The 15,309-nt window shown below is 38.8% G+C and overlaps 1 protein-coding gene across 3 annotated transcripts in view; it reads right to left on the bottom strand.

Annotated features, from left to right (window-relative positions):
* CNOT6L (CCR4-NOT transcription complex subunit 6 like) overlaps window positions 1-15,309 on the bottom strand; it is a 111,051-nt gene that overhangs the window by 47,979 nt on the left and 47,763 nt on the right. For all 3 annotated transcript variants that reach the window (XM_056111132.1, XM_056111130.1, XM_056111131.1), the window contains one exon: window positions 1,278-1,367. In XM_056111132.1, the coding sequence (XP_055967107.1) occupies window positions 1,278-1,367 (90 nt within the window). The remainder of the gene's footprint in view (window positions 1-1,277; window positions 1,368-15,309) is intronic.

The raw sequence follows: 15,309 nt of genomic DNA, 5'->3' as shown, positions 1-15,309 counted from the left end.
CAAATTAGATGGAAAAGTAACCTAGTAGCCAACTAAACTCAATAAACAGAAACATTAAGCTGAAGGTTCAATGTAACAACAGCTTTGTAAATCCTCAGAAAAGGACTTAATGTCTCCATGGTGAGACATAACAATTTTCACAAATTTTCTTTTACTGAGGTAGAACTGCAGCAATCAACTCCCGTTGTTCATCGATTTGCTCGAGTGGGCCCAGTAACGTCTCCATTGTGAGACTTGTTGTTACTGTATTTGGCATATCAAATACGTCACGGGGAGCTTGCTAGGCTATACTGTGCGGGCGAGATACACTTGGTAACTTGCCAGGCTCTCCAAGAGGGATGGAGGAATCAAACTTGGGTTGGCCCGGTCAGCTGCATGCAAAGCAAACGCCCTACCTGCTGTGCTATTGATAATCACACTAGTCATTTAGTTATAGCAGGCAAAATAAATTATTTTGTGATTGTGAAGGCGACAGGCTTGGGGGATGGCTGGGAAAATGGGGACAATGGCGGAGAAAGGTCACACTGGTGGTGGGATTGGTGTTGGAATACTGAATGCCTGTAACAAATGAATCATGAACAACTTGTATACCATGATGTTAAAATAAAGGGGGAATTTAGGGGCTGGAGCTATAGCACAGCAGGTAGGTTGTTTCCCTTCCAAGTAGTCAACACGGGTTCAATTCCCAGCATCCCATATGGTCCCCTGAGCACTACCAGGAGTAATTGCTGAGTGCAGAGCCAGGAGTAACCCCTGTGCATTGCCAGGTATGACCCAAAAAGCAAATAAATAAATAAATAAATAAATACAGGGGGAATTTAAAAAATAAATAATAAGCTGTACAATGGGGCAAAAAGAAAAATGTATGATTTGTAGGCAACAAGTAATCTGCATCAAATTATAATAGTAACTGTATCTTTGTGACTGAGAGCAACATGGAATCTTAGATTCAGACCAATCAATTAATTAACTAATTTATCAACTGTGTAACCTGAAAAATATTCTCTGTATCTTTGAAGTTTTATCTGCACAATGCCAGCAAATATTCATCCCTCATAGGTTCTTAGCTTAAACCAGATCATGTATCTACAGATCCAAACAAATTCCATGATAAACAGCACTCACCATAAAAAAGAAACCCTCGCTACCGTGGAATATACTACTGACAAGGACTCCAACTCTATATCCAGTTATAAACACTAAATGGCTTTTAAGAAACATATGTTATCTTAGCTGGTACTAATATTTACACAGTTTACAGCTGTGTCATTAATTACCTGCAAGATTGTCAAGCATGAAGTTCAGTAGCTTTCGGGTTCCATCTGGGTCCTGGTATAAATTGAGAATATCCTGTGATAAAGGATTGCCTACAGCACAAGAAAAATGAATAAATAAAATCTATAAGACTTATAATTACAAGTCAAATGTATACTATAAAACATTCATTTTGCTCAGGTGAATTTTAGAGTATCTATGACATAAATTTGAAAATATCAACATACAAGAAATTACTATTGAGACTCAAGAGAAAAACAAACTTAAAAAGACTATTTTTCCCCAGATCTCAGTTTACACTGAACATCTATATATGGATTATTAAAATCCCAATCCCCATCTATACACACATGCAAAAACATATTATTCTTAATCACTTCTAAAGTAATGCCAAAATTTGGTAGCTTTATGTAACCCTAAAGACTACAGGTTCTACATTTTTCTTTGAAGACAGTACTTTAACAAAAAGATTACTCTATATGAGAGCCCTGTATGAGAAAAACAGATGTTTTAAAAAGGATGGGAGTGGAGAGATAGGATAGTGGGTGAGGCAATTGCCTTGCACGTGACTGACCTAGTTCTATACCCAGCAAGCCACATGCTCCCTTAGCACCAACCCCCACGAGTGATTTCTGAGTGCAGAGTCTGAGCACTGCCAGCTGTGGCCCCAAAACAAAACAACAAAGGGATCTTCCAGTTAAAACATTTATTCCCTTACATATGGAGAAACAGAAGACATTTCAAGCATAAAAGAAACCTGTTACCAACATGAAGTAATGAAAATGTTGCAGGAAAATACATTCCCTTTTTACATGCATCAGGAAAATCTCAAGGACTAAAAGCACAGATTTATCAAATAATAAATTCTTGTTTAAAGTCTATATATTCCCTAAGAAAATAAAGAGATATTCACTAAGACAAGTATGCAACAACAGTCTACAACAAAGATTTTCAACTTTTTGGAGAGGGGGGCCAGAAAGGGAGCTCCAATACTGCTGTCTCCCTAACACTGCTCAAATCTGAGTAGTGAAGCTCAGATCCATCAGTGGGGGCCGCCAAAGACGCCCGTGTAGTGCTCAGGAGATCATGACCCTGGGGACTCCATTCAGGGATACACTCATTAAGTTATCCCAACACCCACATCTCTCTGCTTCAATTTTCAACCTTTGTTTAACAGTGACCTGCCAGTGACTTCCACATACCAGTGAATAAAAACTACTGGTCTAAAAACTCAGATTTGAGGAAACAATGACCATGCAAATTAAAGATTCCAAATATTAAAACAAAATACTCAATGTAACAAGCAGATCGTGAATGCCCAAAATGAGATTCACTCACAAATGAATTGTTAGAAAAGAATAGAGGAGCTCATCTACATAGGACTTGCCTAGCATATGTAATTTCCTAGGTTCAACCTCCAGCACAGCTGGTCACCTAATACTACAGGATGTAGTCCTCTGAGCACTATCAGTGGGAACAATGCCCAACCAGATTTCATCCCCGCCCTATTCCCTAGCATTGTCAGGTGAGCTCCCTATTTAAAAAAAATACATATGCAGGGCTGGAGCAATAGTACAGTGGGTAGCACATTTGTCTTGCAAGCGGCCAACCGTGGTTCGATTCCCAGCATCCCACATGGTTCCTCAAGCATCGTCAGGAGTAATTCCTGAGTGCAAAGCCAGGAGTAACCCCTGAGCATCGCTGGGTGTGACCCAAAAAGCCAAAAAAAAAAAAAAACCATATGCATATATGCATATGCATATAATTTCCTAAAGTAATAAATTGAAATGTGTTAAAAATATTAACCAAGGTACTTGTTAGGTGTATATCTTTGTCAAAATTAGTCAACATGCAAACTTAAAATATTTAGGTGTCTTACTTTACCCAACAGCAACTGAAAGTATAGGGTGGGAAAAATAGTCTTACCTGAAAATAAAATTTTCAGGAAAATTTATTCAAAGAGATAACCTAGGGACTGGAGAGATAGCACAGCAGGTAGGGCAATAGCCTTGCATACGGCTGACCCGAGTTCGATTCCCAGCATCCCATATGGTCCCCTGAGCACCGCCAGGAGTAACTCCTGAGTGCAGAGCCAGGAGTAACCCCTGTGCATCGCCAGTTGTGACCCAAAAAGCCAAAAAAAAAAAAAAAAGAAACTAAACTGCACCATTGTGAGTCAATAAAAAAGGTATAAACATGAGATTAAGATAATAAGAACAAGAAATTTTGATATGCACTAAATTGTAATCCTAGAGAGAATAGGACTTCAGTTTCTGATTCAAAATGTAAAAAGCTTTGAAGTTGTCTCTCTTGCCCTCACAACTAACACCCTCAGGCAAATGGCTCTCTTGCACACAGAGAAACCCACAGTCCAGTGGAAAAGAGAAGCATGGCTGCAGACGCCCACAGCAGGAACAAGCATTAGAAGGAAGACCTTAAATGATAATTGATGAAATGCTGGAGATCGAAGCTGTGTCTCTAAGCTAGGGGACACATGACCCTCCGTGGGTGCCCAGCATACTTCAAGGGAGCCATCGAGTCAAACTGCTTCACTAGGGGCCACAGCAAGAAACTGGAGGAGCCACAAGAAGGAAAACAAGGAGGGAACGGGTCACAATCAGTAAAAGGTCAAGAAACTGCTTAGAGATCTATCTCCACGTTGTCTGGAATTAAACCTCCAGGAATCCTATCAGATTCTCACTGAAAAGACTAAGAAAAGTTCCCTTGAGCTTCTGGCAGGCAGGGAGGGAAGGTATGTTCTTAACCTACAATCAAATGGAATTTTACCATAGTCAAAGCGACAAGGGTGAGAGGATTACTCCCCTGGAGCCTGACAGGAACGGTGGAGGAGGGCACACATTTGGAGATCTAGCCAACCTGACTTTAGTTACCTGAAAAACTGAAACCTAATCGTAAGTTACAGAATCGTTCCTCTCCACTCACACTTGTCACCAGTCAACATGTAAGAAAGCTCCAGAATGAAACAGAGGATTACCACTGAAAGAGGTGAAGGCCTCTGAGCTTTATTTAGAGTTTCTGGGAAAACACAAAGACAAAAACAGAGCAGATAAAAACAAGGACACTGGAGAAAATTTTAGACTCTGACACCATAGCTCTAACAAACAGCAGATGACAGCCTAACTCCTAACTGCAGAGAGAGGCTAGAGAACAGAAGAGAGAAAGAAAAAAGGCTAAATGTTTTTAATCTTATTTTTCATGAATATAAGAAAAATAATGTATGCCAAATAGTTTATGACAGGACTTCATTTTGCTAAAATACATTTCTTGTATTGCAGTCTAGAAAATGTTAATTGCAAATTGAAGACTGAAAGTCTGAAGGAGGGCTAAAGATGCAGCCTGAAGTGTTAGAAAAAGAACTTACAAGTATGACGCCCTGGGTTTGATTCCTAGTACCGTATGGCTTCCTAGGCACTGCCAGGCATAGGCCCGGTGAATCCCGAGCATCGTTTCAAGTGACCATCTTGGGGCTGGAGCGATAGCCCAGCGGGTAGGGCATTTTCCTTGCACGTGGCCCACCCGGGCTCGATTCCCAGCATCCCATATGCTACCCTGAGCACTGCCAGGAGTAATTCCTGAGTGCAAATGGCCAGGTATGACCCAAATAGCCAAAAAAAAAATAAAATAAAAAATAAAGTGATCATCTTAGTGGCCCCCAAGCACTCCCTTGAGTGGCCTGGTCCCAAATACTAATGATTGTGCCCTCTCGGAAAATTAACAGAAAAAGATTAATAATGATTAATAACAAATAATAAAATTAGACAGGGAAAAGGTACCAAGGAATAAAGAACCAATTACTTCAAAAAGGCGGGGGGGGGGGGGGGGACACCCAAAACATCAAAAATCAGGCATTCTGATGGCAGCCAGATGACTTAGCCGAAGATCAAAGACTTCCTGCCCATGATAAATGGGACACAGTAATCAGGACAGGACCTAGAGAAAGTGACCAGCAACTCTCCATCATTCACTCAAGGACAAGAGGCTTAAATCAAGATCATGTTCTCCCCAACAAGCCTGAGAATGAGTAGAAACCAGGAACACTGGGCCCAGGATGTAGACTATTTGTTTATTGGCTTGAAAAAGACATTTCCGTGAAGAAGACCTGATCTTTTGGCCCCAAACATCCAAATAATTGAGCCAACACTGCTTCTCCCTCAGGATTCACCATGGGAATTCTAGGTCAGGATACTTTTAAATATGCATTGTTTTTCACTCTTTGGCTTTCTCTGGGGGATAGTGGGGGAGTGGAGAATGAGGAGTTTGGTCACACCTGGCTGTGCTCAGGGACTGAACTTGGGTCAGCCTCACACTTTACCCACTTCACTCTCTCTCTCCAATCTCAAACTTCAGTTGTTTTAAGTTCTCTAGATTCCCAACAACAACTTAGGGGGAGCTTAGTGGGAGGGAAAGGAAGGAGAGGACAGCTAGACGACAGTAGCAGCAGCTAGAATATAGACTATTATCTTCACAGAGAAACAAGATAGATTTGAGGACTTCAACTCTCCTCTACTAGTTGACAAAAAGACAAAATCAGTAAAGATGGACTAGATCAAAGAACACATTCAATCAACTCCACTTACATTTATACAAGACCCTAATGAAAAATAAGAAAATACACAACATTTTCAAGTGTAAATGAACATGGACCATATTCTGAACCAGAAAACAAGCACAGTGGGCAGGGCGTTTGCCTTGCACTCAGCCAACATGGCCAACCTGAATTCTATTCCTCCATCCCTCTCGCGAAAGCCCAGCAAACTACCGAGAGTATCTCACCTGCATGGCAAAGCCTGGCAAGCTACCCAGGACGTATTCGATATGCCAAACACAGTAACAACAAGTCTCAAAATGGAGATGTTACTGGGCCCGCTTGAGAAAATCAATGAACAACGGGAGGACAGTGAACAAAATAAAGCACACTATCAAAACTGACCATACAAAATAAAACTAGAAATCATCAGTGGATAAATACCTAGGAAATCCTCAAGGATTTTAAAATAAACATCCTACTTCTAAGTAATCCATAGAGATCAAGATAATGTATGAAATATTTAAGGGTGTTGGTTAAATTAACAACACATCAGCAAGATGCGTAAGGTGCAAATAAATCCATACAGAGAAATTTTAACGTTGCTTAAATTAGTAAGGAAAGATCAAAACTCCGATGTTTCAATATTAAGGACTTGAGGAGGGAAAAGGCATGTAACTCAAAGAAAGCAGAAGTAAATAAAAGAGAGGATAAATCGATAAAGCTTAAAATAGTAAAAAATTACCAATTAACTCAAAATACAGTACTTAGATTAGAAAAAGAGACAATTAAGTTGCTTACACTCTCTTGGATCGGAACAAAGATACAACAGTAAACATCAAGAATAAAAGTCAGAGCAATCCTTCAGGCACCAAATATTTTTTAAAAAGTAAGTAAGGGCCAGAGAGATAGTACAGGGTTAAAGCAAATACTTTGAATGCAACTGAACCCAATTTGATCCCAGATCACATGGCTCCCTTCCGCAAGCACTGAAGGCACAGCCTTGAAGGTCCCTCTCACATCCCTGGGGAGGCCAGGGTACTCCTCAGCATGGCAGGGTCTGAGCAACACTGAATCCTTGGGCCTTCACATTCAACCACTGACCCTCCTGGCCTAGAATCAAAGGGACAGATGTCCTCACCCCACCCCTCCACCCCAGACAGCCTAAGCACAGCTTGAGAGGTAACACCCCCCCAACAGACACACATACACACACACACACACACACACACACACACACACACAGCTTCGTAAATTAAACACAAAAGAAAACAACAAATTCTGTAAAGGAAACTACACCTGTCTCAAAATGAAATGGCAAAAACAGCAAGGGACTCAAAATACCCCCCCCCCCCCCACATAAAAGCAGCAACAAACCAAACAAAAACCCTGGCAAAAATAGTAAGGACTGCCATAGCAATAATACAGTGGGTAGAGCATTTGCCTGGGATCAATCCCCCGCATCCCATATGGTCCCCCAAGCACAGCCAGAAGTAATTCTTAAGTACAGAGCCAGGAGTAACCCCTGAGCATAGCAGGTTGCGACCCAAAAGGGGAAAAAAACAAAAACGAAAAAAATAATAGTTAAGGATCAACCATTTCAGAATTAAAGGGAGAGAAAAAAGCAGAATATGAAATAAATAATTTAGAGCACTTTTTGCTTTATCCTTGTCCCTCATTTACAAAGCTGCTTGAAACCAATGAAACAGCAAAACCTGAATCTGAGTTCAGTAAACATATACCCAGATACTGGTCAACAAATGCATCATGTGGTTTCTTGACATGTCCCTAGTGTGAAGGACATACAGGGTGGGAAAAAAGCAAACGTTTTAATTTTATGGCTGCCTAAGATCAAGGTAACAGTTGAGGCAGACTTTTTCTTTAAAAAGTTTAGAAGTAAAGATGTCAGCAAGGGTATGAAAAGGCTGTGACATAATCCTGGAGTCTAGTAGGCCATATTATGTATAAACAGCTATGAACATGCTTAGGAAAGATAAAAGCAACAGCATATATAATCTCATCTCTATCTTACCTTGAAGTGATGTGCAGGTATGAAGTGATGATTAAAACACAAGTTGCAAACTTCCTATCTAAACAGTGTCAAGTATAACCCCAGAAAGTGTCAGTGGTCAAAGAACAGGATACCCATTGTGTCAGGCATTTAAGAAAATCTAGGTCCAAGCATTAGCAGACCACTAAACTGAATAAAGATGTCAATGGCTATGCATGATAAAGAGTATAGTCTTTTCAACCTGCAGACTTTTCAATCACTTTTCAATCACCCAAAAGTTTGCCAGTCCTTGAAAAAGTTAATGACGCTGAATAAGTGTAGCAATGAAACATTTCATTTTTAAAAATGAATACATAAAATACTATTTAATTTACTACTTAAATATCTTTTATTTCTGGCTTACCATTCTATGAAATATTTATTTTCATAGGTCTGCAGGTGTGAAAAGCTGAAAATCAGTGGTGTAGATCCAGAACAAGAACTTTAATCAGCAAGGAACTCCACATCACTGATCTCATTCTCACAGTGCTTTGAAACTCATATTAAGATTGGCATATGAATGTAGCTGTGCTAAAATTAAAATTTTTTTAAAACAAGTGTAGCTTTTACAGAATTAGTTCTGAAACATAACTAATGTGGCAAACATCAAATACAAGAATCAACAACAACCACCCTGGGCAGGAGAGATTCTAATTTCAGAACTATCACATCATTTAAATGACCAGTTCTAAATAAACAGCAAGGGGAAAAATTGAAGACACAAAAAGTATATCCCCACAGAGGAGGAAACGATCAATAGAAACTACTGTCTAAGGGCAATAAAAATTCTACATTAAGATTCACTGAATAAGAACTTTTTTTTTTTTTTGCTTTTTGGTTCACACCCAGCGATGCACAGGGGTTACTCCTGGCTTTGCACTCAGGAATTACTCCTGGCTGGGCTCAGGGGACCATATGGGATGCTGGGAATCAAACCCAGGTCAGCCGCGTGCAAGGCAAACGCCCTACCCGCTGCACTATCGTTCCAGCCCCAAGAACTTTTATTTTAATGGACAATTAATTTACAAGAAAAGAATCAAGAACATACAATAGATAAGGAAGTCTTAAAGAGAAAATGATGTCAGGAAAAGAGCACAACCACTTAAGAATGAAACTAGACCATAATTACATCATAAACAAAAATTCAAAATTAACAAAGTACTTGACAATAAAACTTGAAATCATAAAATATAAGAAAACACAAGCAGTAAATTTTCTGATGGGATTTTAGCAATGGGTTGGCAAATTTGACACTGAAAGCAAGGCAATTTGACAACTAAGCTAAATGTGACTACATACTAAAAAGGGTCAGCATTTCAGGAAAAAAAAGAAAGGGGGAAAAAAGAAGACTTTGAATATGGGGTGAATATCAAATAAGGAACTTGTCTACAAAGAATAAACAAATAAAGGATTTGAATCAGTATTTTACCTAAGTACGCATTTAGGTAGCCAGTAAGTAAATAATGATTATCATCATTTTTAAAACATTGCAAAGATGGTACTGAAACAAAGGCAGAGCTGTAGACCAATGGAACAGGGTTGAATATACTGACATCTCCCCCCAAGCATATGATCATCTAATCTTTGATAAGGGGGCAAGAAAAGTGAAGTGGAGCAAGGAAAGTTTCTTTAACAAACTGTGCTGGCAAAACTGGACGGCTACATGCAAAAAACTGGGCTCAGATCTCTGCCTAACGCCATGTACAAAAGTAAGATCAAAGTGAATTAAAGACTTCAACATCAGACTGGAATCCATAAGGTACATTGAAGACAAAGTTGGCAAAACCCTCCATGATATTGAAGCTAATGGTATCTTCAAAGATGTCATGCCACTGGCCAAGCAAGTGAAAACAGAGGTAGACAAATGGGACTATCTTAAACTAAGAAGCTTCTGCACCTCCAAAGAAACAGTGACCAAAATACTAAGACAGTCTACAGAATGGGAAAGGATATTCGCTGAATACACATCCGACAAGGGGTTGATATCAATCAAGGATACACAAAGTACTGGTTGAACTCCACAAGAACAAAACATCCAACCCCATCAAAAAATGGGGCGAGGAAATGAACAGAAACTTTCTCAAAGAAGAAATCCAAATAGCTAAAAGGCACATGAGAAAATGCTCCACATCATTAATCATCAGGGAGATGCAGATCAAAACCACAATGAGATATCATTTCAGACCACAGAGACTGGCCCACGTCCACAAAAACAAAAGCAACCGGTGCTGGCGTGGACGTGTACGAGAAAGGGACCCTCCTTCACTGCTGGTAGGAATGCTGACTGGTTCAGCCCTTTTGGAAAACAGTATGGATGATTCTCAAAAAATTAGAAATTGAGCTCCCATTTGACCCAGCAATCTGAATATATCCCAGAGAGGCAAAAAAGTATAGTCGAAGTGACATCTGCACTTGTTTGTTCATTGCAGCACTCTTTACAACAGCCAGAATATGGAAAAACCTGAGTGCCGGAGAACAGATGACTGGTTAAAGAAACTTTGGTACATTTACACAATGGAGTACTATGTAGCTGTTAGAAAAGATGAAATCATGAAATTTACGTACAAATGGTACTGCATGGAGAGTATCATGTTAAGCGAAATGAGTCAGAAAGAGAGGGACAGACATAGAAAGATTGCATTCATCTGGGGAACATAAAGTAACAAAAAAGGAGACTAACACCCAAGAATGGCCAAGATTAGTACCAGGAATTTTGCTCCATGGCTTGGAGGTCAGCCACACATGCTAGGGGAAAAGGCAATTTAGATAGAGAAGGGAGCACCAAATAAAGGGTGTTGGGAGGATCCTCCCAGGATGGGAGAGGCATGCTGAAAGTAGACTATAGACTAAACATGATTGCCACTCAATGCCTCTTTTGCAAACCACAACACCCAAAAGAAGAGAGAGAGAACAGAGGGGAATGCCCTGCCACAGAGGCAGGGTGGGATGTGGGGGATGGGCATGGGAGGGATAATGGGATCTGCGGTGGTGGGAAATGGGCACCGGGGGAGGGATGGGTATTTGATCACTATATAATTGAAACCCAAGCACAAAATCTGTAAGTCTACAACTGTACCTCATGGTGTCTCACTAATAAAAATTTTAAAAAATAAAATAAAAAAATTAAAAATTGCAAAAAAAAAATTGCAAAGAGATTCCTTTTTGTTTTGGGGTCACACCCATCCGTGCTCAGAGCCTAGCCCTGGCTCTACACTTGGAAGTTACTCTTGACAGGCTCTGATACCAGGGAGTGAACCTGAGTCAACCATATGTGAGGCAACTTGCCTTAGCCACTGTACACTCTGGCTCCAAATTCTCAAATGCCTGCATTCCCTCTTCTTGTCTCACCCTCCCTCCCCACAAACAAAGTTATTTACCCTGTCAAAGAAAAGCAAATAAAAGCACAACATTATCATACAATATTTGCTAGAATGACTATTATACAAAAAAACTAGGTTAGGCAAGAATATGTAAATATGTAAATACTGTATTTCATTTATATATGAAATATAAAGAAAAAAACAAATGAGCATACACAATTTTTAATTTGGTGGTTATTCCAGCAAAAGAAGGCTGCAGTAAGGGACAGAGAAGGAAAGAGATTTAACTGTATGGTAGCACTGCACTGTAGCACTGTCCTCCAGCTGTTCACTAAAGTAAAGGCCCTCACGTTGGCCGCGGGCCCAGTAATGTCTCCATTGGAGACTTTGTTGTTACTGCATCTGGCATATCGAATACGTCACGGGGAGCTTGCCAGGCTCTGCCGTGTGGGCGAGATACTCTCGGTAGCTTGCCGGGCTCTCCGAGAGGGGTGGAGGAATCGAACTCGGGTCGGCCATGTTGGCTGCGTGTAAGGCAAACGCCCAACCCGCTGCGCTATCGCTCCAGCTGTTCACTGATATGCTCAAACGGGTACCAGTATCGTCTCCATTGTGAGACTTGTTGTTACTGTTTTTGGCATATCAAATACGTCACGGGGAGCTTGCCAGACTCTGCTGGGCGGGCGGGATACTCTTGGTAGCTTGCCAGGCTCTCCGAGAAGGCCAGAGGAATCCAACTTGGGTTGGCCGCGTGCAAGGCAAACGCCCTACCTGCTGTGCTATTGCTCCAGTCCAACTGTATGATAGTCAAGAGTAAAAAACACTTGGCGGGGACCAGAATGTACTATATGAAGATGTTAAAGCATGCTGTTATATACATCGGAAATTTCTATATCAAACTGTTACCAAAATAAAATTTATTTTAATAACAATTTGAAGAACAGAAAGAAAAATGAAGAACAAAAATGGCACTCAAGAGATTTGTCAAACAATATCATTGTACTATTATATACATACGGTAGGAGTCCCAAAAGGAACAACTATTTAAAAAAATTAAGAATAATAACCAAACACATCCCAAATTTGATAAAAAAAAAAAACTTCGAATTTATACCTTCGAGAAATTCAACAAACACTAAGTAAAACTGAAAGAGATTCACTCCAAAACAAATTTAAAAAGTTGCAGAAAGTTAATGATAGAGAAAGAATCTTAAAAGCCTGGGGAAAAAGCAGCTCAGAATGTACAAATTTGCAATGAGATCTGATTTCTATCAGAAACCCTGGGACCGAAAAAAATAGAATGACAATTGCAAAGTAGTATAAGAAAAATATTGTCAACCAAGAAATCTATGCCTAGACAAAAAATACTCCTTTATTTCTTAAGGGATTATTATGTTAACAGATAAAAATACTTAAATTCATGTGAAAAAATAAAGAATACCATGAAAAGGCAACTGTGTAAGTACATACAAAAGATATGGTTAAGTGTACTTTCTAACTCTTATCTATGAGACGACTGCAAAAAAGCAATAGCTATGAATCTTTGATGACACAATATATAAAGATAACACAGATGACACACGTCAATGAGACCAAAAAAAAAAAAAGCAAAACAAACTATAGGCACAAAGTTTTCTTGTATTGCTGAAATTGACATGACATTAATTCTAATCAGCTAAACCAAAATCTAACATATTAATTACAAGCCCAGGATAATCACTAAGAACAGAATTCAAGATAACAAGAGAAACAAAGAAATTAAACTGGTACAACTAAAAATATCCATTTAAAACTACATTAACTGAGGAACAGAAACAACGTAAGACACATAAAAAAAATAGCAAAACTGCAGGCATAGATCCTGTCCTTATCACTAGAAACATTAAATGTAAGGGTCCAGGAACAGCTCCATGGCAACAAACACAAAGAGTTCAATCCCTAGAGCCATTCCCATGGACCAAACAAAGCCCCCCAAAAGCTCTGCCACCAGGCGCCCCCCGCCCCCACTGCAATATAAAATGTGACTCTCTGGAGCACTAAAATTATACTCCCAGAAAGCACGTGTGAAAGTGGAATTGTGGAATTCCAGTGTGAAATCTCCTGAGAACACTACAGACTGCATGTGCAAGCACCACAATCATCTATGTGACCACAAACAAGCACAACAATCAATCACGTATGTGGCCTCTGGTGACCGAAAACATCAACAACAACCAAAGCAAAGACAGGGGAATAAAGTCTTAAAAACATTAAAATGTAAACGGATCAAACTTACTATAAAAAATGATAAGCAGAATAACTAAAACACCGTGCATGAAAGGAAAATATGCTACTCACCTCTTGTGTACTACACATTATGAGTCAGTGATCCAAATACGATGAAAGTTTTAGAAAACAACAAGCCAAGCACACAGTTACTAAGGAAGCTGAGTCGTCTTTGTCAACAAAGATTTAATTAGTCATTTAGAATCTGTCAATAAAGAAAATGCTAGGCACATGCAACTTTATTGAGAAGCTATCAATCATTTGAGATTGGAAAGCTATTTTCCTAACACTTTCCAACTGATTTTATGAAGCCAGAAGTATCTTGCCATAAAAAAAAGACATTGATTTAAATGTATAAATCCTCAACAAAATGCTAGCAAATAATATCCAATAACATGTTAGCAAGAGAACAATAATGACTAAGTGGCTTTAATATGAGAATACAGTTGGTTCAATATTTGGAATCTTTCAAAGTAATTCAACATATTAAGAACTATAGCTACAGAGAAAAGTTTTTGAACAAATTCATCTTGTAGCAATGACAAAAACTCTCAGCAAATGTGGAGCAGAAATGTGATCTATTTAAGCGAAGAATCATCTAACAAAAAACTTCAGATGACATAATGGTAAAAGACATACTGTCTAACTAGAAATAAATAAATAAAGGCAAGGATACGCACTTCTATTTAATTCTGTGCTAGTCAGTATGATGAGGCAATAAATTAAAGGGTATATGTTATTTTTAAAAAGTAAAACATTTTCTATTCATATATTAAGTTTATAAAACTCATAGAAACATGGGTACAAATGTGTCCAGAGACAGCCCTGTGCATCACCAGGTGTGACCCAAAAAGAAAAAAAAAAAAAGAATTACTCCTGGTGGCACTGAGGAATTCCCTGAGGAATTACACAGAGAACCACATGGGGTGCTAGGGATCAAGCCTGAGTCGGTCATGTGCAAGGCAAGCACCCTACATACTATACTATCACTCAGGCACCTCAATTGCATTATAGTTTAATACAATATCAAAGAATAACTGGGTAGCTATAAGTTAAAGAGCTGTACTTTACAATACCATCAAAAGCATCAGACCTGCAGGTATAAATACTGAAGAAAGTTTAAAAGCTGTATGAAAACAACAGAACACTGGGTAATAAGTCCTATAAAACTGAGGACATAACATATTCCTGAATGTGAATACCTTAAAGACTCAACATTGTATTGGTTTCTTCCAAACTAATCTACAAATTTAAAACAATCAAAAATTAACATTTCAGCAGTATATTTTACAGAAATCACAAGCTGATCTAAAATTTATATGAAAGTGAAAAGAATCTAGAGGAATCAAAGCAATTTTAAAATATAAATACATGTTTAACGCTTGTCATAAAGCTATAGTCATCAAGCATTTTGGTGTCGGCTTAGATAAGTGGGAGAGACTAGCAACAGACCCATATTATTTGGGTCAACTGAATTCCGACAAATTGCAAGCAAAACCAACTCTTTCAAACAATGCTGGAATGGCTGGGTCTGCAAATGCAAAAGAGCCAATTCTGTAACATGAAGAAAAATAAACTCATACAGATATGTCTAAAATGTAAAACCAAGGTAATAGATCTAAATGTGAAAACACAAACTAAAAAAATCTATGAAAGAAAACTTTTATGTACTTACGGAGGCAGATATGGCAAAAGTAGAATTTATAAAAAATAAGTTGATAAATAGAATTTCATCAAAGTTTTATAAAGAAAAGAGAAATATGTGCCTTCACAGATCAAGAAAGCATCTGCAAAATACTTAACTGAAAAAACTGGAATCCAATTTCAGTAATTAGAAAAATTAATTCAGCAAT

Source organism: Sorex fumeus, unplaced genomic scaffold, assembly GCF_029834395.1.
Source record: "Sorex fumeus unplaced genomic scaffold, SorFum_2.1 ptg000013l, whole genome shotgun sequence".
NCBI classification, from domain to species: Eukaryota; Metazoa; Chordata; class Mammalia; order Eulipotyphla; family Soricidae; genus Sorex; species Sorex fumeus.
Note: the sequence above shows the minus strand (reverse complement) of the source record. Positions and strands in the feature narration are given on the sequence as shown.